The 26,487-nt window shown below is 48.3% G+C and overlaps 1 protein-coding gene across 1 annotated transcript in view; it reads right to left on the reverse strand.

The window, feature by feature from the left end:
- LOC142563772 (cGMP-inhibited 3',5'-cyclic phosphodiesterase 3A-like) overlaps nucleotides 1–18,244 on the reverse strand; it is a 375,893-nt gene extending 357,649 nt beyond the window's left edge. The window contains exon 1 of the mRNA XM_075674385.1: nucleotides 16,674–18,244. Coding sequence (XP_075530500.1) covers nucleotides 16,674–17,429 — 756 coding nt within the window. The 5' untranslated portion in view covers nucleotides 17,430–18,244. The remainder of the gene's footprint in view (nucleotides 1–16,673) is intronic.
- Between the last annotated feature and the right edge of the window lie 8,243 nt (nucleotides 18,245–26,487).

The following is a 26,487-nucleotide window of genomic DNA, read 5'->3' on the forward strand; positions in this document are numbered from 1 at the left end:
TTCGCCAGCTGAACTGGTGTACGGTCGCTCGCTTCGATCTCCGCTTCGCATGCTTCGAGAATCGTGGGAAGGTAGGGGCGACGACCCAGTCGTGGTGGAGTACGTGCTTAAGCTCCTCGAACGCTTAAGAAGGGCACAGGAGTTGTCAGGTGAAGCAATGACAAAGGCCCAGCAGAGGGCCAAGGTTTATTATGATCGGACAGCCAGGGCCCGTCGTTTTGAGGTTGGCGATGAGGTCATGATATTGCGCACATCGCTAAACAACAAACTAGACGTGCAGTGGGAGGGCCCAGCACGAATTGTTCAGAAACTGTCGGACGTTAACTACGTGGTAAGTCTGCCAGGAAAGCGGAAAGCACAGCAAGTTTACCACTGTAATCTGCTCAAACCTTATAGACAAAGGGAAGCAGTGGTGTGCATGATGGTAAACGTTCCTGAAGAGCTTCCGGTCGAGCTTCCGGGACTAGGCTCAGTGACGAACAGGGAAGACACCGGTCAAGTCATTAGTGACCTTATCAGTAAAGCACCGCTGTCGCCCGAGCAGAAAACCGAACTACACCAGCTATTACAAGAGTTTCAAGGTCTGTTCTCTGAGAGGCCTGGTAGGACTTCTGTACTTACTCATGATATAGAACTTACCTCCACAGAGCCAGTACGATCCAAGGCGTATCGGGTGTCACCCCGCCAGAGCGATATTATGGAGGCTGAGGTAAAGAAAATGCTACAGCTCGGTGTTATTGAGGCAGGTGAGAGTGATTATACCTCCCCTTTGATTTTAGTTGAGGTACCGGGCAAGGAACCTCGTCCTTGCGTCGACTACCGCAGGCTAAATTCCATCACTAAGGATCAAATTTATCCGATCCCTAACATCGAGGAGCGCCTTGAGAAAGTTAGTAGCGCTCAGTTTATTTCCACCCTAGATCTTGTCAGGGGTTATTGGCAGGTTCCACTTACAGAAGAGGCTAGTAGGTATGCGGCGTTCATTTCACCAATGGGAACATTCCGTCCTAAAGTGTTGAGTTTTGGTTTGAAGAACGCGCCATACTGTTTTTCAAGCCTCATGGATAAAGTGTTGCGGGGACAGCAAGAATTCGCTTTACCGTATCTAGACGACGTAGCGATATTCTCCGCATCCTGGTCTGAGCATATGGCACACTTGCGGGCAGTGCTAACCCGCCTGCGCGAAGCGGGCTTGACAGTCAAGGCTCCTAAGTGCCAGTTAGCACAGGCCGAGGTTGTCTACCTCGGTCACGTGATTGGTCAGGGTCGTCGCCGCCCCTCTGAAATAAAAGTGGCCGCTGTGCGAGACTTTCCGCAACCGCGCACAAAGACCGATATTCGGTCGTTCTTGGGTGTCGCCGGCTACTATCAGAGGTACATCCCTAGGTACTCTGATATCGCGGCTCCCCTGACGGATGCTCTAAGAAAGACAGAGCCTCAAACAGTCGTCTGGGACGAGACAAAGGAAAGAGCTTTTAGCGCCCTAAAGAGTGCCCTAACAAACCAGCCTGTGCTACGATCGCCAGACTATACAAAAGGGTTCATTGTTCAGTGCGATGCTAGTGAGCGAGGCATGGGCGTTGTACTGTGCCAACGGGAAAATGGAGAAGTAGAACACCCCGTCCTGTATGCTAGTCGTAAGCTGTCCAGTCGTGAGCAGGCGTATAGCGCCACCGAGAAAGAGTGTGCGTGTCTCGTGTGGGCCATTCAGAAATTGTCATGCTATCTAGCCGGCTCGAGGTTTATCATTGAGACGGATCACTGCCCTCTCCAATGGCTGCAGACCATCTCTCCCAAAAATGGCCGCCTCCTGCGCTGGAGCCTCGCTTTACAACAATATTCCTTTGAGGTGCGTTACAAAAAGGGGAGTCTCAACGGTAACGCCGATGGCTTAAGTCGAAGCCCCTAACGTAGGAATCAGCCTCAAAATTGTTTGTTACTGATGTTTTTCTTCCTGAGGCAGGATTTGTTTTAACATATTGCTTTTGTTTAGTGTTTCAAAGTGATGATATGCTTTCTAGTGCAATTTTTCAATTTGTGGACGCGTTCTGAGTGATGCTAGACTACTGTAAGGAACTAGGCAGTGGTATAAAAAGGGGAAAGAGCCTGGCAGGGCTTAGTGAGGGTTGTGCCGTGCTTGCTGACTGAGCGGTTGAGTTTCAGCGTAGTTCTAACGCTTGCCGGGAACGAGAACAAAAATGTGAACTCTCCCGAAGTCACTTTGCAGTGTCCCGTGCGAACCTGAACAAGAGAACGAGGCCTTCTCTGTGCGCTGCGCTCAAGAAACGTCGAGGGACGCCCGACTTCGGTTATGAGCATCATCGAGCGACATCCCTCCGGACAGCGGATGCAGTCCCCTGTCCATCGGGATCTCCTTCCCCCGGCGGGGCGGTCTGTTGCGTTTCGCCTGCGACACGTGGTTTTGCCGGCGCGACTGCGGCGGGGCGGCAGACATTTTGGCCCGATCGTCGTCGCCGCAACACTCATCGGCAGGTGTTTCCAGGCGCGACTGCGGCGATGCGACCGCAAAGGATCACCCTCTCATTCCAGTCATTGTGCCCGAAACAGGCGATGCCAAAGCAGGGATCATCCTCTCATTCCAGTCATTGTGCCCGAAACAGGCGATGCCAAAGCAGGGATCATCCTCTCATTCCAGTCATTGTGCCCGAAACAGGCGATGCCAAAGCAGGGATCATCCTCTCATTACAGTCTTTGTGCCCGACCGGCAGCGCTACAATAGGGTGCTACGAGATCGTGCTCGACATGGTGCTACGGCAGCGCTACAACAGGGTGCTACGAGATCGTGCTCGACATGGTGCTACGGCATCGCTACGACAGTGTGCGTCACCATTAGCCCATTGTACATTCACGTGCTCGTCTTTTGAGGGGTTCCTTCTTGCCCTCAACTGCGAGAGTATAAAAACAGCTGCCCCCGGACGCCAAAAGGAGGGCTCCGATTTCTTCTGTTGAGTAAAGTGCTCTCCCGTCTCTCTACTTCGGTCAAACTGACCGCCAACTCTTTGCGATGTTAAAATAAACAAGTTGTTTTGTTGTTACCAGTCGACTCATGCTTTGCCGGGACCTTCGGATGCTTCCAGTTGTACCCCAGGCCGCCAGGCCAACGCTACCCTTGGGGCTTGCGACCCAGGTACAACCACGGGCGTCAGCGCCGAGTTCCCAACAGATCGTACCAGCGGTGCGATCCCAAACAATCCCAAGGGAAGGGAAGCGTAGCAGGGGGCGGCAGAATGTTAGGTGGGCGGATGAGATTAAGAAGTTTGCAGGCATGGCATGGCCACAATTAGTACATGACCGGGGTTGTTGGAGAAGTATGGGAGAGGCCTTTGCCCTGCAGTGGGCGTAACCAGGCTGATGATGATGATGCGATGTCGACTGAAGTAGAGTCTGTCCGTTGTTTGCAGAACACAACCATCGAGTAACATTCCAGTACACAAAACAGGGCATCGCTGCCCGTTATCGCAGCAACAACTATATATATATATATATATATATATATATATATATATATATATATATATATATATATATATATATATATATATATATATATATAACTGTGAGGCGCTCACTTTAGCGCCTCACAGTTTCCGTGACACTGTATTCCACTGATCGATCCACTTCATTCGATCAAAAGCTACACAGCGAGCTGCAAAGTACACCATATAGAGGGGACTAGCACTTAAATCTCAAAGCCCGAGCCTTCTCACGTACCCCTCTGATCGCCAAGCGGTTGTCGTAGCCAGGAGTGGCACCTGTGAACTTGTGCTCGGCAGCAGAAAGACACACCCACGGGATTCCTCCCAAAGGAGCAAATGAGAGGGGAATAGCGGATCGCAACAAAGAAAACTGCAGGTTGGTTAACCAAGCTGACCCCATTTGTCTACGCCACACTGGGAAAGCAGAGACAGATTGAAGGATGCGAGGAAGGTAAGAAAGAAAAAAAAAGGTTAGCACAAAAATCGTGCGCCCATAAACGCACTCTTCATTCAGGAACTCAAAATCGGTCGCAATACGGCTAGCCGGTCGTAAGAAATGTAGCAGCGTTTTAGCAGCTCTGTACAATGCAGGCACAGCACGAGTTCCGAGCGACAAGACACAGAGCTAGCGCACAAAAAAAGAAGGCTACAGAGAATACGACGAAAAAAAAACATTAAATACATATAAGACAACGGTCCCTACTGATTTGTAACGATAGGTGTACAGAAAGTACACTGCGTGTTGCCAGTCTGCTCGACCGAAATTGAAACAAAGCAAGCAAGACTCCCCAGCCTCGCGCATTTCAAAAGCAGCAAGCTAGGTCTGCCCTTGCTTTCAGCTGCTGCTGTCTGTCAAGTAGACAGCGACAGCCACGCGGCATACGTACGCACAGACACGCTGTCTGTGCATCTGTGTGTCGCATAGCCCTGTGCTGAGCGCACATGAGTGTTATAACGGCCATCCACCCGGCTGAATCTGTTCACTATGAAAACGCAAAGAGCTGTAGCTGTAGCTGTAGCGTGATGGAACACCGGCTGGCCCAATGGCGTCGTAAGGTGGCATACCCTAGTAAGTGGCATGCCCCCAGAAAAATTGGTACAACGGTTCCATTGCGGCGTGTATTTAACCCTAATTCCACTCGGCAGACATTGTAGTGCACCATCCCGAGACTGGTTCTACGGAGAACCAGCGCTAGCCAGGAGGCGCCACGGCGGCTTGAGTGTGTAACTAAAATGTGCCGAAACATCCGGTATAGGGAGGCCGCAAACATTGCACGGCATAGTCAACGCGAACAGACGTGCGCCTTTACTAACGTTTGCATAGGTCGACGAGCCAAGCCAAGTTCTGTCCATAGCCATGAGGGCTGCGAGAAGCGCATGCGCTGTGACGTTCTGGCACGCCAGTGCCCAGACAGGTCAGAAGCTGGGCACGTGTGCTTCAAAAGAAGTGCTGAAATTTTGCTGGTGCAAAATCGTAGCACGGATTACTGCAAACTGCGTCCGCCGCTCGCCAGGGTGCGAGCGGCGGACACGCTGCTGTTGGCACGAAGGTGTTTGAGCGCTGGTTGCCCACGAGGGGATATTCACTGACGTCATCGAAGCCACCATGTTGTAGTACTGGCTGTACGGTGAAAAGCAGCGCTTCATTAGGTTCCGCTTACATCCAACGGCAATTTACTATAGGTAGCGAGGCACTGGAAGTGGTAAGGGAATACATCTACTTAGGGCAGGTGGTGACGGCGGATCCGGATCATGAGACGGAAATAATCAGAAAAATAAGAATGGGCTGGGGTGCGTTTGGCAGGCATTCTCAGATCATGAACAGCAGGTTGCCGTTATCCCTCAAGAGAAAAGTGTATAATAGCTGTGTCTTACCAGTACTCACCTACGGGGCAGAAACCTGGATGCTTACGAAAAGGGTTATACTTAAATTGACGACGCAACGAGCTATGGAAAGAAGAATGACGGGTGTAACGTTAAGGCATAAAAAAAGAGCAGACTGGGTGAGGGAACAAACGCGAGTTAATGACATCTTAGTTGAAATCAAGAAAAAGAAATGGGGGGGGGGGGGGGGGGACATGGGCAGGACATGTATTGAGGAGGGAAGATAACCGATGGTCATTAAGGGTTACGGACTGGATTCCAAGGGAAGGGAAGCGTAGCAGGGGGCGGTAGAAAGTTAGGTGGGCGGATGAGATTAAGAAGTTTGCAGGGACGACATGGCCACAATTAGTACATGACCGAGGTTGTTGGAGAAGTATGGGAGAGGCCTTTGCCCTGCAGTGGGCGTAACCAGGCTGATGATGATGATGATGACATCCAACGGCACAATAGAAGCTGTGAGCAGGGAAACAAAATGGCGTGCGTGACGTCAGGTGACTGCGCATCTTGCGATGAAGTGTTCCACAGTTAACAGCGGGGCCAGAACACACAGCCAAGAGGTGAGTGGAAGCGAGATGAGAGCGACGCGACATAAACACCCGCGATATGAACATTTTTCGATCGCTTATCCCAATCCAAGAGTGATCGAGGTCCGAAATATATCAGAGTGCGCATGCTCCGCATGACTTGCGACCGAAATTGGAAGCGCAAACATTGCAGAGCTTCAGCTCGGCAAGACACGATACGTAACGCTCTAACGAACAATGAAGCGCGGCTCCTTGCCGTTCTTTATTATCATCTCATATTTTCTTTGCAAGCTTGACCGCCGCCGCCGGCAAGGCTGGAGTGCCAATGATAATCATGATGATGATTACCAAGTTTCATTGTCATTTATTTCGAAGTTCGCCGGTGAAAAATAGTCATTTGGCCAGTGCACGAGCTAATCAGGTAATCCGTAGATATGTATCCCTCTAGCTTTTGTCTATGACACCTTCATCATTTTTCTCTTGCCTAAATCTCTATATCTACCTTGTATAGTTACCGATGCTTGTAACGAACGTCGCGCTATCAATTTCAACCCTGCTTTTTCTTTTCCACCAAGACTCTAAACGTCTCGTGCTTGTCTGGGTCGACTGCTGACCGGTTAATTCTTCTATATGCTCTAAATTCCATTGCTTCTGGAAGGTGGACGTTACCCACAGGTCTCGCTGGATGAATACATTTACATACCATTAGGATGTGCTGAGTTGTCGTGGCATTTTTCGCTGCAGCAGACACAAGCCTCATCTTATTGCGAATATTTGCTCTGGTATGTGATTGTCCTCAGGCCTAAATTAGGAACTGCCATTTGAGCTTAAATGACAGCATCGATCGTAGCGCCCTCTAACCGGCGCAAGTGGCCTATACTGCACACTGGCTTTTATACTTTTCAAAAAATCGACTGGGAAGAGATAACGTAAAATATGTATCCCGTACATGGTATCGCAGGCGCGCTCTGATACGCATACGAAACTGCGAGGTAGTGGTTGAATAACATTGTCGCCCTCGCCACTCGTGCAAATTGGCAATACGTTAATTTAAACCTATTTTCTCTTTTTCTTTCTTTTTTTTTACTCAAAACAATGAAAGTACCCCAGATGTTTGATTCGAATTCCTCAAATATGACACGGAAATCGTGGATATATCACCGACATCCCGAATCCCGGCAGAATGCTACATCTTGACTTCTGCGTTTAAGGGAAAAGAAGCGTTTTGTTGTTATTGTTGTTGTTCTTGTTTTTAAGCCAATCAACACGAGGAAACCGGTCTAATTGTTTACATTGAGCTGCTGCTTTAAGCATCCCACGCTAAAGTGGACATGCGCTTTTGCGTTTCACCCCTGTGTAAATGCGACTGCCGCGGCCCGGAATCTAAGCCATTCAGTCCCGAATTACGATAAATTGTCCAAAAGGCGCCGCGGACTTCAAGACATTCGAGGAGGCAGAGTGATCGTTTGTGCATTTCTATGGTCAGTGTTCCTAACTGCTAAAGATCGATGAATGTTGCTCTATGCCGGCAGCAATTTATGTCGTGCCATTTCATAAAATGAGTCGAATCCCCGAGTCGAAACACACCCATAGCTTTATATATTGACTGAAACGAAGGAAAAATAAAGGTACTTCTTCACCCCTGACAACGAAAAGCGGGACGTGGACTGTGCCGTCAAGAACGGTATAGTGCCTGGCGCAATATGTTCGTGTGGATAGATACACTCTGCGGTCTGAAATCAAACTTACATACACATTGTATTAAGCGGAGTGTTCAATGTAACCGCAGTCCAATGCCCGTGCTTTTTGTCTCTACGGGAGTAAGCACTCGCAAAAGCATGTCGCCTGCACCTCACCAGACCTGACATTAACCTAACCTAACCAGCGACCTCGTTCTCAGCAGCACAGCACCATGGCTACTCAGCCCACATAACAGTCCTTACAGAAATTACGCTCGAGACTAACGCTGGCGCCGGTGGCCTTCGGAACCTGCAGGCCTGTTCATTCCGCCATAGGAACGATGGTAAGTACCATGTACCTAAACTTGGTCGTTCTGGCCTCCATAGGCTTCGTGAGTTGACAAAGTGATCGCGTTCGAGAAAATATTGCGTTATGGGCGCGACGATTTCCAGTGATTGCGCGCGCGCGGATTCTGCGTCTAGCAAAAAAAGGGGGAGATTGCGTCGAAATTTAGGCCGATAAAGACCGGTAAACCGTAGCGAATAACGCCCCTAAAGATGCAGGAAGACGCAAGCGGCAAAGATGAGACAAGACCCCTGCGCTAACCAACCGTCATTCTCGCGGTAACCCAGCGATCGGACGGCAAGGGTTCTGTCTGGTAATATCAGAAGGGAACTCCGCGAGTGAGCTGCAGCGGCAGGTGGACCGGTCGCGTGGGCGACGCAGAAAACAACAGTAGCCAGCCGAGTGCATTCTTATTGCTCTTATCGTCAACACATATTTGAGCAGCTTTACGTCATGGCGATAACAGGCCAAGCGAGCGCCGTGCTGACAACAACGCGCGCAAAGATATCGACCCCTCGCCGCCGCCCACCGGGCGCTCTCCGGTAGAGTTAAGCCCGTTAATATTGCGAAACGCCACTTGGCGCGCGAGAGCGAATCAGCTCCACGCGACAGATGGCTACGTTGTCCAGGCGCAGGCAGATCTTTACTCATAATGACGTAGAGGGGAGAGAAAGAGAGAGCAAGGAAAAGCGAAAGGAGGGTAACCATGGTCACGCCGGGTTGGCTATCCTACATGCGGAGAAGGAAAGACAAGGAGAGTCAATGTGCGCGCACCCGCTGATGAGTGTCCACTCAGGTATGTAGTCAAAAGCGCAGGTACAGCCCAGTTACCTTCAAGAAGCGCAACAGCGCCCTCTGCGTAGTTGAGATCTGCGGCCATAGTCCCAAGACCTTTGCTTCCTAGAACTGTCTGTCGTCTATATCGCCTAATAATAGCACGCAGAGCACATTGCCCAGTGTAGTAAAGCTTCACATTGAATAAACCAGGGGGAATCCGGCGCTACTGTCTACACGCGCAACCGGTAAACGTTCCATGGTGTGGGTACCCCGATATGGGTAGAGCATATGGATTTCTCTAATTTATTAAATTGTTATTCTGGCTTCCAGCTTCTTGCTTTACAACCTATTGTTGTCATCTACAACTTGATGGATTCTAATGCTCCGCCTCGGTGACTCTCCATTGTCTGCCTTGTCACTGCTTCCAGACCATTGCAAATGGGAAAACAACACTTTAATATGCGCACGGCGGCCGTCCATAATGACTGCACCCGCGGTACTCCATCAAACGCCTCCCAGGTGTAGCGGCACGTATAATGAGCAGCGTCGAGACGTAATTATACATTACAAGTCACGTAACATCGTAAAGTATTTGTCAACGTAACGCGCTTCACCGCTTCAGATACATGTCGTGTGACAAACACGCAGGCGACACTTTACCGTCTGGAATTGTGCGCCCGAACCACCGCGCCTGTACGTAAGTGTGACGCCATAGATTTCACAGTTTTTGTTGTCGTGATGATAATGATGCTGCTGCTGCTGATGATGATGGCCTCATGTTATGGGTCACACCCACAATGGGGGATTGGCCAATAATAGCGTGCTGTCGTTGTTGTGGACGGTTGTTGCTGTCGTTGTGTTGTGGGGATGTGGACGTGCTCAGCAAGGTGCGCTGCAGTGACCATAGGATGGAAAGAACAAGAATTAGCCTAGACCTGAGGAGGCAACGGAAGAAACTGGTACATAAGAAGCTGATCAATGAGTTAGCGGTAAGAGGGAAAATAGAGGAATTCCAGATCAAGCTACAGAACAGGTATTCGGCTTTAACTCAGGAAGAGGACCTTAGTGTTGAAGCAATGAACGACAATCTTGTGGGCATCATTAAGGAGTGTGCAATAGACGTCGGTGGTAACTCCGTTAGACAGGATACCAGTAAGCTATCGCCGGAGAAGAAAGATCTGATCAAGAAACGTCAATGTATGAAAGACTCTGACCCTACAGCAAGAATAGAACTGGCAGAACTTTCGAAGTTAACCAACAAGCGTAAGACAGCTGACATAAGGAAGAATAATATGGATAGAATTGAACATGCTCTCAGGAACGGAGGAAGCCTAAAAGTAGTGAAGAAGAAACTAGGACTTGGCCAGAATCAGATGTATGCGTTAGCAGACAAAACCGGCAATATCATTACTAATATGGATGAGATAGTTCAAGTGGTTGAGTAGTTCTATAGAGATTTATACAGTACCTGTGGCACCCACGATGATAATGGAAGAGATAGTAGTCTAGAGGCATTCGAAATCCCACAGTTAACGCCGGAAAAAGTAAAGAAAGCCTTGGGAGCTATGCAAAGGGGAAAGGCAGCGAGGGAGGATCAGGTAACAGCAGATTTGTTGAAGGATGGTGGGCAGATTGTTCTAGAGAAACTGGCCACCCTGTATACGCAATGCCTCATGACTTCGAGCGTACCGGAATCTTGGAAAAACGCTAACATAATCCTAATCCATAAGGAAGGGGACTCCAAAGACTTCAAAAATTGTAGACCGATCAGCTTACTGTCCGTTGCCTACAAAGTGTTTACTGAGGTAATTGCAAATAGAATCAGGAACACCTTAGACTTCCGTCATCCAAAGAACCAGGCAGGATTCCGTAAAGGCTATTCAACAATAGACCATATTCGCACTATCAATCAGGTGATAGAAAATGTGCGGAATATAACCCACCTTTATATATAGCTTTCATTGATTACGAGAAAGCGTTTGATTCAGTCGAAACCTCAGCAGTCATAGCGGCATTGCGGAATCAGCGTGTAGACGAGCCGTATGTAAAATTGCTGAAATATATCTATAGCAGCTCCACAGCCACCGTAGGCCTCCATAACGAAAGCAACAAAATCCCAATAAAGAAAGGCGTCAGGCAGGGAGATACGATCTCTCCAATGCTATTCACAGCGTGTTTACACGAGGTATTCAGAGACCTGGATTGGGGAGAATTGGGGATAAGAGTTAATGGAGAATACCTTAGTAACTTGCGATTCGCTGATGATATTGCCTTGCTTAGTAACTCAGGGGACTAACTGCAATGCATGCTCACTGACCTGGAGAGGCAAAGCCGAAGGGTGGGTCTAAAAATTAATCTGCAGAAAACTAAAGTAATGTTTAACAGTCTCGGAAGATAACAACAGTTTACGATAGGTAGTGAGGCACTGGAAGTGGTAAGGGAATACATCTACTTAGGACAGGTAGTGACTGCGGATCCGGATCATGAGACTGAAATAATCAGAAGAATAAGAATGGGCTGAGGTGCGTTTGGCAGGCATTCTCAGATCATGAACAGCAGGTTGCCATTATCCCTCAAAAGAAAAGTTTATAACAGCTGTGTCTTACCAGTACTCACGTACGGGGCAGAAACCTGGAGGCTTACCAAAAGGGTTATCTTAAATTGAGGACGACGCAACGAGCTATGGAAAGAAGAATGATAGGTGTAACGTTAAGGGATAAGAAAAGAGCAGATTGGGTGAGGGAACAAACGCGAGTTGATGACATCTTAGTTGAAATCAAGAAAAAGAAATGGGGGCATGGGCAGGACACGTAATGAGGAAGGAGGATAACCGATGGTCATTAAGAGTTAGAGAATGGATTCCAAGGGAAGGGAAGCGTAGCAGAGGGCGGCAGAAAGTTAGGTAGGCGGATGAGATTAAGAAGTTTGCAGGGAGAACATGTCCACAATTAGTACATCACCGAGGTAGTTGGAGAAGTATGGGAGAGGCCTTTGCCCTGCAGTGGGCGTAACCAGGCTGATGATGATGATGTCGTTGTTCTTGTTCTTCTTCTTCATGTTCTTTCTCTTCTGCTACTTCTTATTCTTCCTCTTCTTATTATTATTCTTATTATTATTATTACTTTTGTTTTGTAATTACCAGTTTGAGTGTACGGTTCTTTTAGAATGGAGTACACTGCTGTCCTGTCACTCAATAAAGTAATTAAATCCGCGAGAAAAATCTGCCAATATTCATGACATCGGGAATGAGCGGGAAACTTACAGCGACGCTAAGCAGTAGCACCAATCCACCTTTGATGGACAAAAAATTTCTCGGAAGACAAATCTGATACCGTTAATTTCGCGATAATAGCTTGATTATCAAACAAAAAACAAACGTCTCAGTTCACTTTTTTTTAGTTTCGCGCCGATGCCCCAGCGTCACTACGTCATCGTGGCCTCACGAATTTCGATTTTTTTCTTCTTTCTATTTGGGGCTCGTTGGCTCAGTGAAATTTCGCGAAATGTGCGAAGTTAAATGTTTCTCTTCGAGAAAATAAGGTTATTCATTTTTGCTGACAAACTTATCACTAGGCCATAGCGGATGACGTCAGTTCATGACGTCACGACGACAGGGACCGGCGCGGAAAAATTCCAAGTTAACGTCGCCACCATCATTCGCTTTTTGAGGCTTTTTTTGGCTTGGCAAGCCTCTTCTAATAATGTAAGAGTGGCGTGTTTTGATATTGCAGGAGGGCAATTTACTAATACAGATGGTATCAGCTTTCTCTGGACACTGAAGAGAAAAGTGATATTGGCACCAGCCCTTCGCTGTTGCAATATCCTTTTCTTTTTTCGTTTTCATACTTTTCGCTTAAGGTAACACACACCCATTCAGTGTTACAACAGTATCAGGTAGTATTCAAGCTTAACATTGTACAACGTGCAAAGCCTCTTCTTCAGACAAGTTCAAACCGGTTAGATTCCAGGCCATATTGCGAGTCAAAAATACTCGGACTGTGTCCACGCTGTATAGTAAATTAACACCGTTAAATGTGAACAATGGTGTAAATAGGCTTATAGCTCTCACCCTTACACCCAAAGAAGGTGTAAGGGTGCTAGCTAAACATATTTACACAATCATTCACTTTTAAGGGTGCAGATTATTTTACAGTGCGCAACCGTCACTGGTGCAAACGGCTATTCGCGCCCTAGTGCAGTTCTGGAAGTGCACCGGACGTTTATACTCGTCCTGTGCACACAAGGCTGCACTCGCTACACTCCTCTTCCTAGTTCGATTCTCACTTTTCCCTTACCCCAGTGTACGGTATCAAACACGGCGTTCATCTGGATGACCTCTCTACCTTTCCTCTCCTTCCTTTTGCGCGCTCTCTCTCGAGTTCTACTTAATGTCAATTACTATATATGTGCAACTGTAACCTGTTGCACGCAATTGCTTCGCCTGAGCCCGTGTCCCTGAAAATAAGATCGCGTCACTATACTGCTTCGAAAATAAACGTTTTTTTTACTCCTCCTCCTCCTCCTCCATAATATCGCTTATTGCCAAGTCAGCTCTGCTCTGTCAAGGCCTCAAGTGCGCGCGAAAGTGGTTCACGCGTATTCATCGAATGACAAACAGATCGACCATGGTACTAACACAACAAAAGTTGCTACCCCCCCCTAACAAGGAATGAAGGTTACCGCATTAGTGTATTGTTTTCGTAGATATTTTAATGGGCAAGCCTACTTCAATGAACTATGCGGTCATTTCACGCTTCTTAAGTTAGTTTATATATATATATATATATATATATATATATATATATATATATATATATATATATATATATATATATATATATATATATATATCCTCTGTATTACGAGAGGGACGAGCCATTGACTTTTTTACTTGCTTAGGGGGTATGAGCCATTGCTGATGATGATAGTTTTTGTTGACGCAGAGCGAAAGCGCACGAAAGTCTAGAATATAAACAGCTTCGCTGTAAAAGGCAATTCTATTGGAGAGCGGCACGTACTCATCGACACATGTTGGTGTTAAAGAGGTTCATCGATCATCGGCACACACTTACTGGTGCATAAGCAGTGACCCAAGTGCTCGTAAAAGAAGGTTCACTGAAGCGTGTCAGGTACCCAGTAAAACTAGTTGATCCGAGGGTTGCTTTCGAATACGCTTCTCTCAGCACAGCATACCGTTGCTCCACCCATTAGACCATGGATTACCCTATTACCCAAGCTGGGGGCAAAACGATAAGAGACATAGGCAGATAGGCAAACAGGCACCCCCGGAAAATGCGTAAAGTATGTTAAGAATACCGATCGCATTAAAAACAATATATCGAATTGGCGACGAACATTCTTTTCAGTATGTGTTTACCGGATGTTGATTTCGTCCCGAACTTCATTTGAGGTTTTTCACAGAGCTACTTGGAGACTACAATTTGCTTTGTACACAAAGCTGTACAACTGCTGTTTACGCGGACATGCAACTTCGTCAACCTATCGAATACCACATCCTTAATCGGCGTTCTCTGGTACCATATTATTATTATTATTATTATTATTATTATTATTATTATTATTATTATTATTATCAAAATCGCAACCACACGCTGCACATAACAACGCCAGGCGTGCGTATTGCCTCGCACGCGTCCTCAGCTACCGTTCAGGGCGTGAAATACAACGTAGAGGAAGTAGCCAACTGGTGGAACGTAATACCAGCTCGCGTGACCATAGCAATGCCAAGCACCTTGCCCTTGCAGTTTCCTCACTTCACGCGCCAGTTATCACACCGTCTTTATACGTACGTTCTGCGGCGAACTTCCTTCTTTCGCAACAACACTGATACGCGCGAGAATTGCGATCATTTGCATCTCCATTCAACGACCCTCGCGCTCGAAGTTGCGTGCAAGGCTTCGTGGACAACTCCCCCGAAGGACCGTTTGCCTGATCGCGACCGGCGCTTTATTAGTGAAGCCAAGCAGCCGACTGAAAACGGTCAGACGAGGTAAAAAATCGATCACCGAACCTAATCATGCGGGTCGCCGAAAAAGTACGAATATGCAGTACGCTGGATGCCCTCGGCTGCTCACGCAACATTTGTACGGGACGGTGAAGGAGAAATACAAGTTAATCGTGAAAATATAAGATACCTGCGGTCTCTCTGAAGGCTGTAAACGCACGGGGCGTATTCTTTGACGTAGTTCCAGCGCCGCGCAGCGTTAATGCGTCCATTTAAAAAAAAAACATGTAAAATGGCGTTTTTGTTACTTTGCGAAATCAGTCTCGCGGAGTATTTATTCACTCTGCCGAGTCAGCACACGGAGCACTTATTTTTTTTTTAATGCGTTAAAATGCGGCTTTCTGGAAGCGTGTTATAAACCGCGCCACCAGAACTTTCTTTTTCAGCCCCCTTAGTACTACGCGGTGTAACTAGGTGAGACTGCGATTGTCATCGCTTAGCAGTCGAGAAGTTCATAATTGTAGCGATATTGAAGCGTAAATCTCTTTGCATAGAAGTAGGAGACAACTTACAAATTTTGTCAATAGCTCGTGTACAGACAGGAAATTGACTAAAGGAACTATATAACCTAACGGCTTCTGTAAATAGACTGTCTAAACCGACTGAAAGAAATAGTCAAATTGAGGACTTCTGTCTACGGCAGCCTGGAAATAATATAAAAGCAAACTTACTATTGTGCGTAAACGAACTAACATTAACCAACAAGTGACCAAGAAATTTACCATTTAACGACTTTTGTTTATAGACAATCCACAGATTCCCTACAGACACAAGAAACGATCTATAAGACGGCAGAGAAGACTATAAGAAGTCAACAGCCCGTGTAAATCCATTTTTCCGAGGGAGGCGTGTCGTCTATTTCATTAGGCGGCGATCCATCTGGGACCCTTCGCAGAAACCCGAGCCCGAATCTACCCCAGGCAATAAGTGCAACGAGGACGCCCAGAAACAAACGCGACCAGCGTTGATGAACGGCTCCAGGAGCTGCGCAGCAGCTTGCCCGACCCGGCGACCGGAATGCCGGCCATCCGGCATATGAGGCCTGCTGCGTCGTATTTTCGTGGGCAGCGCGTGAAGTGCGCGCAGAAAAGGCACGTGCGCCAAATGCTACATAGAGCCGCGAGCGATACGTGTTTGAGCCAGTGCACGCACTGGCCCCCGCCTCTTTCTTATTCGCTCAGTGAGAAAGAACGAGGAGAGCGCGGTGCTTCCGGCGGCTGCACGAAGCAGGAATTCCACGAGGACCATCGTGGCCTAGATGTATGTATGCGGTATCTTTGTCGACGGGACCACCGCGTCGTTCTTTTCTTTTGTCTTTGTGGTTCGCTTAGGTCGTGGCGAAAAACATTGCGACTCCTAACGGTATTGCAGGTCACCTCGCGTCACGGTGGCATATTCCCCCAAGCGATCCCTGCACAGTCCGAAGCAATCTGACAGTCGCAGTCCGCGCCCCGAGCGATACGACACACCACTCGATCTCACAGGAGATAATGTAATTACTTCCGCGTCAAAACAAAGGTGTCGGATAAAGGAACGTAGGAATGGAATAAACGGACTTCTGCCGTCGTTTATTCTGCATAGCTATTAACTACCAAGCTACAATGTAATGCTTTCGTGTGGGCTTCACCGCATCACCTTCAGATAGCTTTGAATTTTAACTGCACACAGAATTCGCTCGCCGTTCCGCCAAAAAAAGTACGCATGCTGCCAAACGGCCGGCGCTCGCTGATCGCGTCGGCATGAACGTTAAAAGTATGAATACCCTCCAATGTAATTCTCCCATTCCTCAGCATCCATCTATACCGGAAGCTTCTATCGGTGCCCACGACAGCATTCAACGCCTTCCCATCTGTCGTCGGTCGCTTCAAAGAACCCGGAACGACCCGGGTGCAACACCGGGTCCCGGAGGAGGCACTCTTCATCACCGTACGCATTTCTCACCTGGTACCCAGGTCCGTAGTACTGCTGACGCTGTCCCAGCACTGGCAGCGACGTGCGGCGTCCCTTGGAGCCGAGTCCATGCAGTCCTGGCGAGCTACCGGTGCGACGCCGTCGCACGGCCAGCAGCCTTCCGTCGGGCGACACCAGCGAAGACACGTGACCCGCGCGGAGCTGCGCCTCGGTGAAGCGAGCTGCCAGGAGTCCGCACAGTCCGCACAGGTGACCGATGGTGGCGCGCACCCAACACGGCCACCCACCGACGAGGGACACCATGGCCACGAGCCGCAGCGCGGCCAGTGACGGCAAGACACCCAGCGCTCGCGGCGCGGCCACAGCGCACGCTGAAAGACACACCGCGGCCCACACCGCCGTCGAAGCGACGAGTCCGGCGGGACTCGGAAGACGTCCCGCCACACCTCCGGCCGACAGGTCGCCCACGATACCGGACATGGCGACCACGAAGCCGTCCGATGCCTTGAAGGTCCCGCGGGTGGCGAGGCAGAACCAGTAGTGCGCGCACAGGATTGCCCACAGCGGAACGCAACTGGACACCAGGCAACGCGCCACTTCTGGAAGGAGCGAGGCGAGTGCGACGGTTCCCAGGGTCGCGGTCAGGGCCCACTTGCCGCCGGCTGCTCGGGCAGCCCGCGCTGCGGGGCCGGTAGCAGCCTGTTGCTCGGGGGGCCGGAGCCAGACGGAAACGTAGCCGCTGCCGGATGAGTGATCGGCAGCGACCACCGAAGACCCTGTCGCCATGCCGACCGGCGGTCAAGCTGGGACCTCGGAGCACGAAGCCTGGTCTTTTTCTATCACGCACCAGCACCGGGCGGCTCGGACGCCGCGAGGAGAGCGAGGAACACCGGTTCCGAAACTGCCGGCATGTGGAAGAGTGCCGATCGGAAACCTTTCCCTCCTACCAACGACGCCTCCTCCTTGTCGTCGTCTAAACTAGCCCGTCGCGTCGAAACACAGGATGACAGACGGGAAGCGGGGCGTCCCGTAGCGTGTGTCGCTTTCACTTGCGTCTCCGATTCCGGATCAAGTGGAAGAGCTGCGACGTGAGGGTTTGTTGAGGGTGCAGATTCGAGCGTCGTCTCGCCGACGGCGTTCTGTCAATCACTGTCTCACTTTCTTTTTTTTTCTTTTTTCACCAGCACGGCGTTTCGTTCTTACGACGACGCCGACGTCGCGCACATGCACAAAAACGCACCCGTTTTCTCCTTCTGCGACGATCTCGGTTGGCAGACACGCGTCGATCACGGCACGACACTCACAAACAACACACGCACCCGATAACACGCGCGCTTTTGCGCCGGCCGACCAAACGGCGTAGCAACGATTCAGCAGCGAGCAGCGCCCAAACAGCTGAAGAGAGGCGAAACTGCCGGCGCGACGCAGCGCGGCGCACACGATCACATAGCGCGGCGGAGAGGAAAAACAAGCGGCCGCCGTCCAGGCTCTGGGTCCTCCCCGCGCCGCCCTCCCTTAGCGGCCTTAGCCACCGGCTGGCGCCGCAGGGAGCGCTGGGATACCTTTCTCGATGCGCCGCGCCGCGTGACGTTTTCCGGTGACGCCAATATGACGTAACACCGCGGCCCCGGCGTTGAGAGAGAGGGGAGGTAAAAGGAAAGAGGACGCAATCGGTGGATACGTGCGGCGCTAGCGTCGTTTCTAGGCAGCGGCACAGCGAGAGGAATTGAACGGGAAGTGTTTTGGCCGATGCGTCGGCGGCTTCTTCGGCCACCGCCATTTAGAACTTTTCGCTTCCTTTCTTTTCTTCTTTTATGCGCGGATAAGGGTGGCCGCAGCGGCCAGCGGTCGGTCGCTTTCTCTTCACGCCGCGAGCTGCAGCGTTTTGTTTAGAGATGGAGAGCGAGTACGGCTGTGACGGAAATTCTCTCGTTATCTGCAGCCTGCGTCAGCAAATCGACACGCGTGCTGAAAATGCGTTGAGCAACTCATGAACTAATGCTTAATTTTCGAAGCAAAGCAAAAGTGAGATCGCTGGGATGTTTGCATATTGGTCGTAATCTAGATCGTTTTTTTTTTTTTCCGGCATCTATAGTGACAAAAGAAACACGCACAGATAGAGAAAATCACAAACCAACAGCTCAAGCCGGTTGTCTTCCATATCTCGAATTGCTGCGCACAGCGTACTGCAGCCCGAAGAGGAAATCACTCAAGGTCGACTCCTTGGATGTAAGTGAGGCGCCGGCAATCTCGCGGAAACCACACGAGTTAGTAGGGCCCGGAGATGTTTTGTAAGGTGTTGAAATTCTGCCATATTACCACATTCGCCATCATGCCATTTCTGGTTGGTTCGCAGGGGACACGCTCTCTCTGATTGGCTTCGAAAACAAACACGAAAGAAATCGTCCATATCGCGCGCCTGGAGGGTATAGCTGGATAGATGGCTTAGGATAGTTGGCTTAATAGTTGTGGCTAATAGTGATGGCTTAATAGTTGGACAGGTGCCGTGCACTGGCATCGTCGTAGCCGCCATTCTGGTGCACAGGCATGGTGATAAGCTGCCTCTGAGGCGCCACGTGAGAAAGCTATTGTATAGACGGCTTGCACTGACATTGTCACCACCATGCTGGAGCACCGGCACATTGATAAGCTGGGTCCATGACGTCACGTGAAAGCTATCAGCACAGACCAGTATCCTGGGCCATTGAGGAAAGCGCCCGAAATTTATAACATAGAAGAAACAGCGTTGTCAGACTGTGCAGTAATTACCCTATATATGCCTCTTCAAGATTCGGTCGATAATGGACGTTTTCATTCTTACGTTCCTTTCAAGTGTATAATAATAGGTCACATGCTTACAGCATATAGGCAGCGGCTTTACTTCATTTCTACTTCAACTGTGATTTCCGAGGCTGCCCACATAAAGGTTGGCCCAATTCGCAGTGAAATTAAAGCAGCCTTAACAGAAAAATCTGCTTCTAAATTAACTTCGCAGAATGCAGTCAACCCACGGGCGTTCCGTTGTTGTAATGATGATGACAATGTCGATTTTCAAGCCAGTGATAGCCTTGCAGGTACGTTGCCACACAGTCAAGTATGAGTGCAATCATGGCCTAATGATTAGCTCATTGGGCTGCTGTGCTGAAAAAAAAATTTCAATTGTAGGCGTGCCATGTTTTCAATTTGTACATATAGGAAAAGGCAACCCAACGCTATAAGATCGTAGACATTCCACTTGTAACCTCTAACAGGGTCCGTTATCAGCAAAACAATCCTAAAGCAGCGTGGACTGCTTTAAAGAAGATAAAACTAAACGGAAGTCTTTCTTTTGTTATTGACACGATAAAAAGGAGATATTGGAGCATGAATACGGTACCGGTTGCATGGAGATACGGTATTCCACACGTGGTGCTGCACAGGCTGATACACTGGTATATGTAACATATGCATGAAAAGCGCTATGCAGATACGACGTACACGTATAACTTATTGTACTTATATAGCACTCATTCATCCATGTATATGTGCATAAATTGCAATCGTCTACTCAATGGTCCAAACAATACGCCATGACAAAGAAACTCTCAATACAACAGTGCGAACGAAACAGCACTACCCCATAAAAGGAAGCTTTAGCTCGGGCACACCTCTGATGCCGCGTGTTCAAATACACGTAAAACGCAGACGTCATCGTCGTTTTATTGAGAGAACCCCTTGAACGACTTTATTTAAATTTGTTTCGTTTGAGATCAAGTTAAATTTTTGTTACTGTTGGAAGCGGAGCTTTGATTCATTGCCTGCATCCTTTTAAGAAAATTGCCGAAAATCGGCAAGCTTGAAAAAACCAAAAGGACGAAAATTACAAATCCATAACTATGCACCAATAATAGATGTCGCAGTTCTGGCCGTGCTATTTCTTTTCGAGCTTACTTATCTTTGGCAATTTTTTGTAAAAAGAAAACTAGGCACTACATCAAAACTTTCCTTTGAATAGTTACTAAAATGAGGTTTTCTCTTTAAAATGCAACAAATTTAATTATTTCGGTCAGGGGGTAATCCCAGAAAAGCGTTTCTGTGTCTTACATGTATTTGAATAGGTGGCAACATGGTTCAGCCGAGCTAAAGCTTCCTCTTAACATACAAGGCGCGGAATTACAGTAAAGATAAACACCTATACGAACAAAGCTTTGTTTAGAAGAAGATCGTATGGTTTTCGCATATCTGCTATTGCATTAGGAAGGAACAGCACCAACTAAGACGACCCCGAGGGAGAACGACACAGGACAAGCGCCAACTTCATGAAGTTGGCGCTTGTCCTGCTCTCTCTCTCGTGGTCGTCTTAGTTGGCGCTGTTCCTTCCTAATTTAAGTATGCACCATCTAGCCCAAATGAATGCTGCTCTGCTAATTGCACCGACCTATACTGCTGTCGCAAAAATATTTTCGAAGCTCTTATGAAATATCAAATCTCTATTGCACAACAGGCTGCTTCCAGTGTTGGAATTCGTTCGCGCCCGTCATTGTCTTAAGAAAGAGCCTTGTCTTAACATACGAGACACTCATAAAGCAACAACATCTAAGCGGCTAGCGCTCACAGCGGAAACCCCGGTAGTTGACAACCATCTGCTACATATGTGGGAAGCCAGAAGGGGGCTAACTAAACGATGGAAAAAACAGCGACTTAATCGCAAACTGCGCCACAGAATTGCTGAAATATCCGAGCGGACAGCAGCTTACGCACAACAGTTAGAGGCAGCGAGTTCCTGTGACTCACTTCGCGAAGCCTTACACACCTCCAAGACATGGGCGATACTTGGCAGCATAGTGGAGCCAGGAAAAAACGAAAACTGCCAATAACCGCACCCTTCAAAAACTCGCCGGAGAATTTTCCCGAACAGATCAGGCCCTCCTCAACAAGCTCAAAGAGAAGTATGTAGGAGGGGTAATCACTCCCCCAGACACCCTGCCATCACAAGGGCAAGAAAACGCAATGCTTGACGCCCCGATAAATAAGGCAAAACTCTTTGCGGCAGCGCAAGCTGCGAAGATATATACTGCTCCAGGACCACATCAGCTCACAAATGCTGTGATCCGGAACCTGAGCGACGAGCACCTAGAACAGCTTACTGGGTATTTTAATGAACAGACATGGGAGAGAGACATGGTCCCATGACAGTGTAAGGAGGCCAAAATCGTGCTTATTCTGAAAACAAGAAAACCTCATATCTACAAAATCTCAGACTGATATCACTAACCTCCTGACTTGGCAAATTATTTCGGATGGTGATCTACACATGTCTCACGTCTTACATTGAAGAGCGCAACCTCTTTCCCAGAAACATATTCGGTTTTCGCCAACATTTGCCAAGTCAGGATGTTTTCCTACTACGTCGAGAAGTTCTTTGCAACACCAAGTTTGGTGAAGAACCTCTCGTCTTAGCTCTTGATTTGAAAAGCGCATTCAACACTATGTGACAAGAACTCATGTTATTTGAGCTAAATGACATTGGTTGTCGACAAAAAATCTATGATCACGCCCGCTTTTTCCTGACCTGGCGCATCGCGACAATAGGCACCGGCACTATACGCTGACACCCTTTTCCCATGCCCAATAGAGGTGCAACACAAGGGGCGATACTCTCCCCCCTTCTTTTCAATATCGGCATGAGAGGCTTAGCCAAAAAAACTCGACGTCATACCTGGGCTAGGGTACGCGTTATATGCAGACTATATTACCGTGTGGGCCACCAGCGGCGCAAAAAGAGCAGGACCTTCGCCTGCAGCAGCGGAACAAGCTGCGCTTCCGATAAATTAGAATTTATCAGGATCCGAGGTCGAGGCCGTGAAACTCATGAACCGGTCAACATCTTTCTCGGAGACAGCCAGATAAGGGAGGTCCAGAAAATGCGAACCCTAGGACTGTGGCTGCAAAGCAACAAACCAGTAAACCACACCATTAAAACTCTTAGGACTGCGGTGAAAGAGATCTCCCGCATGATTCGTAGAATAGCCTATCGCCGAAAAGGTTTCAAGGAAACAGACACAATCCGGCTCGTTCAGGCTTCTGTGCTAACCTCCCTTTGTGGGACCCCCCGAAAACAGAACTAAAGGCCCTAGATGCGTTGATCAGAATGTCATACAAAGCAGCTCTCGGCCTACCACAGAGAACCTCTACTGAACGCCTGCTGACCCTCGGGATTCATAATAACTACGAAGAGCTACGGGCAGCGGTGCTCATATCTCAACGGGAGAGGCTCAGCTGAACCTCCTCTGGCAGGAAATTACTTTGCCGCGTATGTGACCCTACTCGTACACAGTATGCGGGAGAAGGACTGGAATCTCTGCCTAAAGTCTTTCGTGAAAGGATCATAGGAGCCCCAATCTCCAAGAACATGAGTCCAAAATGCCACCAGGGTCGTAGATTAAGTGCTCAAGCTCGCAACTTAATGTAGCAATTCGGCGGAAATCTGGATACGGTCTACAAAGATGTCACTCGACGCGGTACTTACAAGTACGCTCTCGCAGTAGTAGGAGCGGCCGCAGATCCAAGGCTTGTGACTTGAGCCACGGCTCGAGTTGCATCTGCGAATACAGCAGAAGCTTCAGCCATCGCGCTAGCCATTAAAACTAAGGACGTTCTGGAACAATCGTCGATAACTCTTACAGATTCCCAAGTCGCATGTAGACTCTTCCTTACCGGGAGGCCACCACACAGTACCTCATGTATTAGGATCCAACCTAACGCAAAACAACATGCTCATCTGGCACCCGGGTCACGCATGACTCGAGGGCATTGAGAAAGCGGATGGTGCAGCTCGTGCGTTTGTCAACCGAGCGGCCGACCACTCTGACGAAAACCCCTTCTTACCACGACACATCCTTGAGCACTAACGGCGCGAGAGAAGAAAGTACAGTCCACCACACCCTGACCTATCCAAGCTGGACTCTTATGACTGGCGCCGAATACAGGCGCACACATATCGAAACCTTTATTTGAAACATGCCATTAACCACACGCTGTACAGCGTTCGCTGTCTGTCGTGCGGCGGCTGGCCAACTCTCGCCCACATTACGTGGGATTGCCAGAACATGCCATCCAAAATAAATACACCGAAAATAGCCGGCAAACTTTCCGGAAGGGAGCAGTGGGAGACTTGGCTCGTCAGCGAGGATCGGGAGATGCCACAAGCGCTCCTCGACCAGGCACGGCGGACCGCTCAAGCCAGTGGAGCCCTGGACTAGGGTCCCCACTCACTCGCTTTCTACACCTACGCTTTTTTTTCTTTTTTATAAACGTTTTGGATACGATAGGCAGTACATCTGTTCGTAACCTCTGCGAGTGACAGCTAAAGTTTCTGTTTCGTATGCAGCTGTGGCTGCGTTGGTGTACGTCCTTGTGTGTACATCATTGCTCTGTGCCTATTGCATGTACCTCGCATTGAAATGCTTGAAATGTGGCGATGCCTTTTCCGGAGCATGCGCAGATAAGTCTTCCGTCTACATTCTTTTGCGTCACTGTGCGACCGTTCGGTTGATACTCGACGTTTTCGTTGTCTGTCTCCCTCTTGTGTCCGTGTCTGGACGCCAAACTTTTTTCTAGCGTGATCAAAACACTTAACTTGCGTAACCAAGTATCACTAATATTTCGCATTTATTATTTCTTCCTTGAAGAGATTTTTTACTCATTGAACAAATATGATCATTTGCTGTAATTCGCGCAGTGAACGTTCATTTTGCTGTAATTCATTTCGCATAGGCTATCTGTCCAAGCATTTTCACTCTCTTCAGTTCTATACGCGAAAATGCAGATCATTTTCGAATAATTGACTGATTGACATTCTTCTTTTTACGCTGTTGGTTTAGCAATCTGTGTGAGAAAATGTCACTCTTTGCTCAGCTATTTTACTGTCGCGGCAAGCTGCAAGCGGAAATTAATACACTCATGCTCAGAGTGATCACGATATTTTTGAATAAGATTGTGCGCATTCTACAGCCTTTTCACAGTTATTGGGGGGAATCTGGAATTTGAGAAAGCTGCTCAATCAGATCACTGTACCTTTAACTTTATTCTTCGTGATTTTCTTCTTCTTGAGCGTATTATTCTTCTTGTTCTGGAATTACACATGCCTTAAAATACCGGTTGTGTCTTCCCTCGCTCTCCTTCCGCTGCAAAAGTGCTTGTCTTTTTTTCATTCTTTTAGATTCTTTCATTCACAGCCCACAGGAAACCAAATCATCATTCTAGCAATCCTTCTTGCTGCCACACGCATCCTAATGCTGTGTACCTACCACGAACCCATTCCACTGCAGATCAATATTCTTTTTTTCTACACACAGCCCGAGAATGTAATGCCCTTCCGTGTGACCTGACCCACCATTTCTCAATATGTGCCCACCCCTCATGTAATGTCCCGTTTTGGAACCTATGAGGTATGATAAATTAGTATAGTAAACAAATTTCTTCTTGCAGTGAAAGCTGGCCTGAAGGCAAATTGTTTGGTCTGCATTATATCTTCGCTGTAAGACCTGTGTTGCTTATGAATTCAAGCAATGTTTTCTGTTAATTGTTATTTACCCAGCGATCATAGTTGGGCGTGGTACTGTGGCGGAGGTCAGCTTCCGCTTGAAACCGTGTATAATCCCATACTAAATGACAGGCATCTGCTACCGTCACTCGAAAGGAATATATTATGGACACTTTGAAACCAGTGAAAAGTGCACCCAGTTCCATGTATATGTAACAGAGGATGTAAGGGCCACCCCGGCCTGGCTCCTAATCCCGACTTCCTCTACCCTCTTGTAAGATAACGGGAGAAGGAAGAGACACACAGGTGGCATAATCCACCGTCGCAGAGTGAGATGAGGGGATGAGTCGGGGCAGGTGACTTAATCAACGGTCACCGACTTTACATATCTGCGGAAGCCAGCGCTCTGGTAATAGAACTTCAAGTAATCCAGTATTCTGTGCAAGATGATACCTCAAATATGCCTGCGCTCAGACACTTGGATATATTCGCTGATTCCTCAGAGGCCGTTCGAGAACTCAAGAAGGTTCACAAGGCTATGGAAATCTGCGAGGCGATACACACCCTGAATGGCAATACTGTGTCATGGCGCATTGGATTCAAGGTGATGCTGCAAGTTCTCATGGCACTGCTGCTGATCAGCTAGGCAGACAGCCTTCGTTGTCCAGATACTACGTCGATTCCCTTACGCTTGTGCTTCCTTACGTGTTTCGTTGTGTCTTCGTGTTTCTGTGGTTCTCGTTTGCGAGTGCTGGGCTTGGAATGTGACCTTCAATACGCAATTCATTTGCGACTGCTTAATAACATTCCTATCTCGCGAACGTTTACATTTGGTGCGCGTAAACTTTACAAATCATGGCACTGTGTGTTTTTTATGTTTTTTTTTTCTATTCGCTTCTTCTGTTAAGACCACCGTTCTGAGCACCAAAAATTTTTATGGGGTTTTACGTGCCAAAACCGCGATCTGATTATGAGGCACGCCATAATGAAGGACTCCGGAAATTTGGACCACCTGGACTTTAACGTCCACTTAAATCTAAGAACACGGCTGTTTTCCCATGTCGCCACCATCGAAATGCGGCAGCCATGGCCGGGATTCGATCCCGTGACCTCGTGCCTAGCAGCCCAACACCATAGCCACTAAGCAACCACGGCAGGTCGTGGTTTTGAGCACAGTTATTATTCCAGGGAAGAGGGACAGCCGGTACTACGTATAAGTACGAACCTTTCCTTCAATACAGCCAATAATAAAAAAAAAGCTTACGCGTAAGCGCAAAGCTTCCTTCTAAGCCGTAATACCAGTGTACTGCATACATAAAT

This window comes from Dermacentor variabilis, chromosome 11, assembly GCF_050947875.1.
Source record: "Dermacentor variabilis isolate Ectoservices chromosome 11, ASM5094787v1, whole genome shotgun sequence".
NCBI lineage: Eukaryota > Metazoa > Arthropoda > Arachnida > Ixodida > Ixodidae > Dermacentor > Dermacentor variabilis.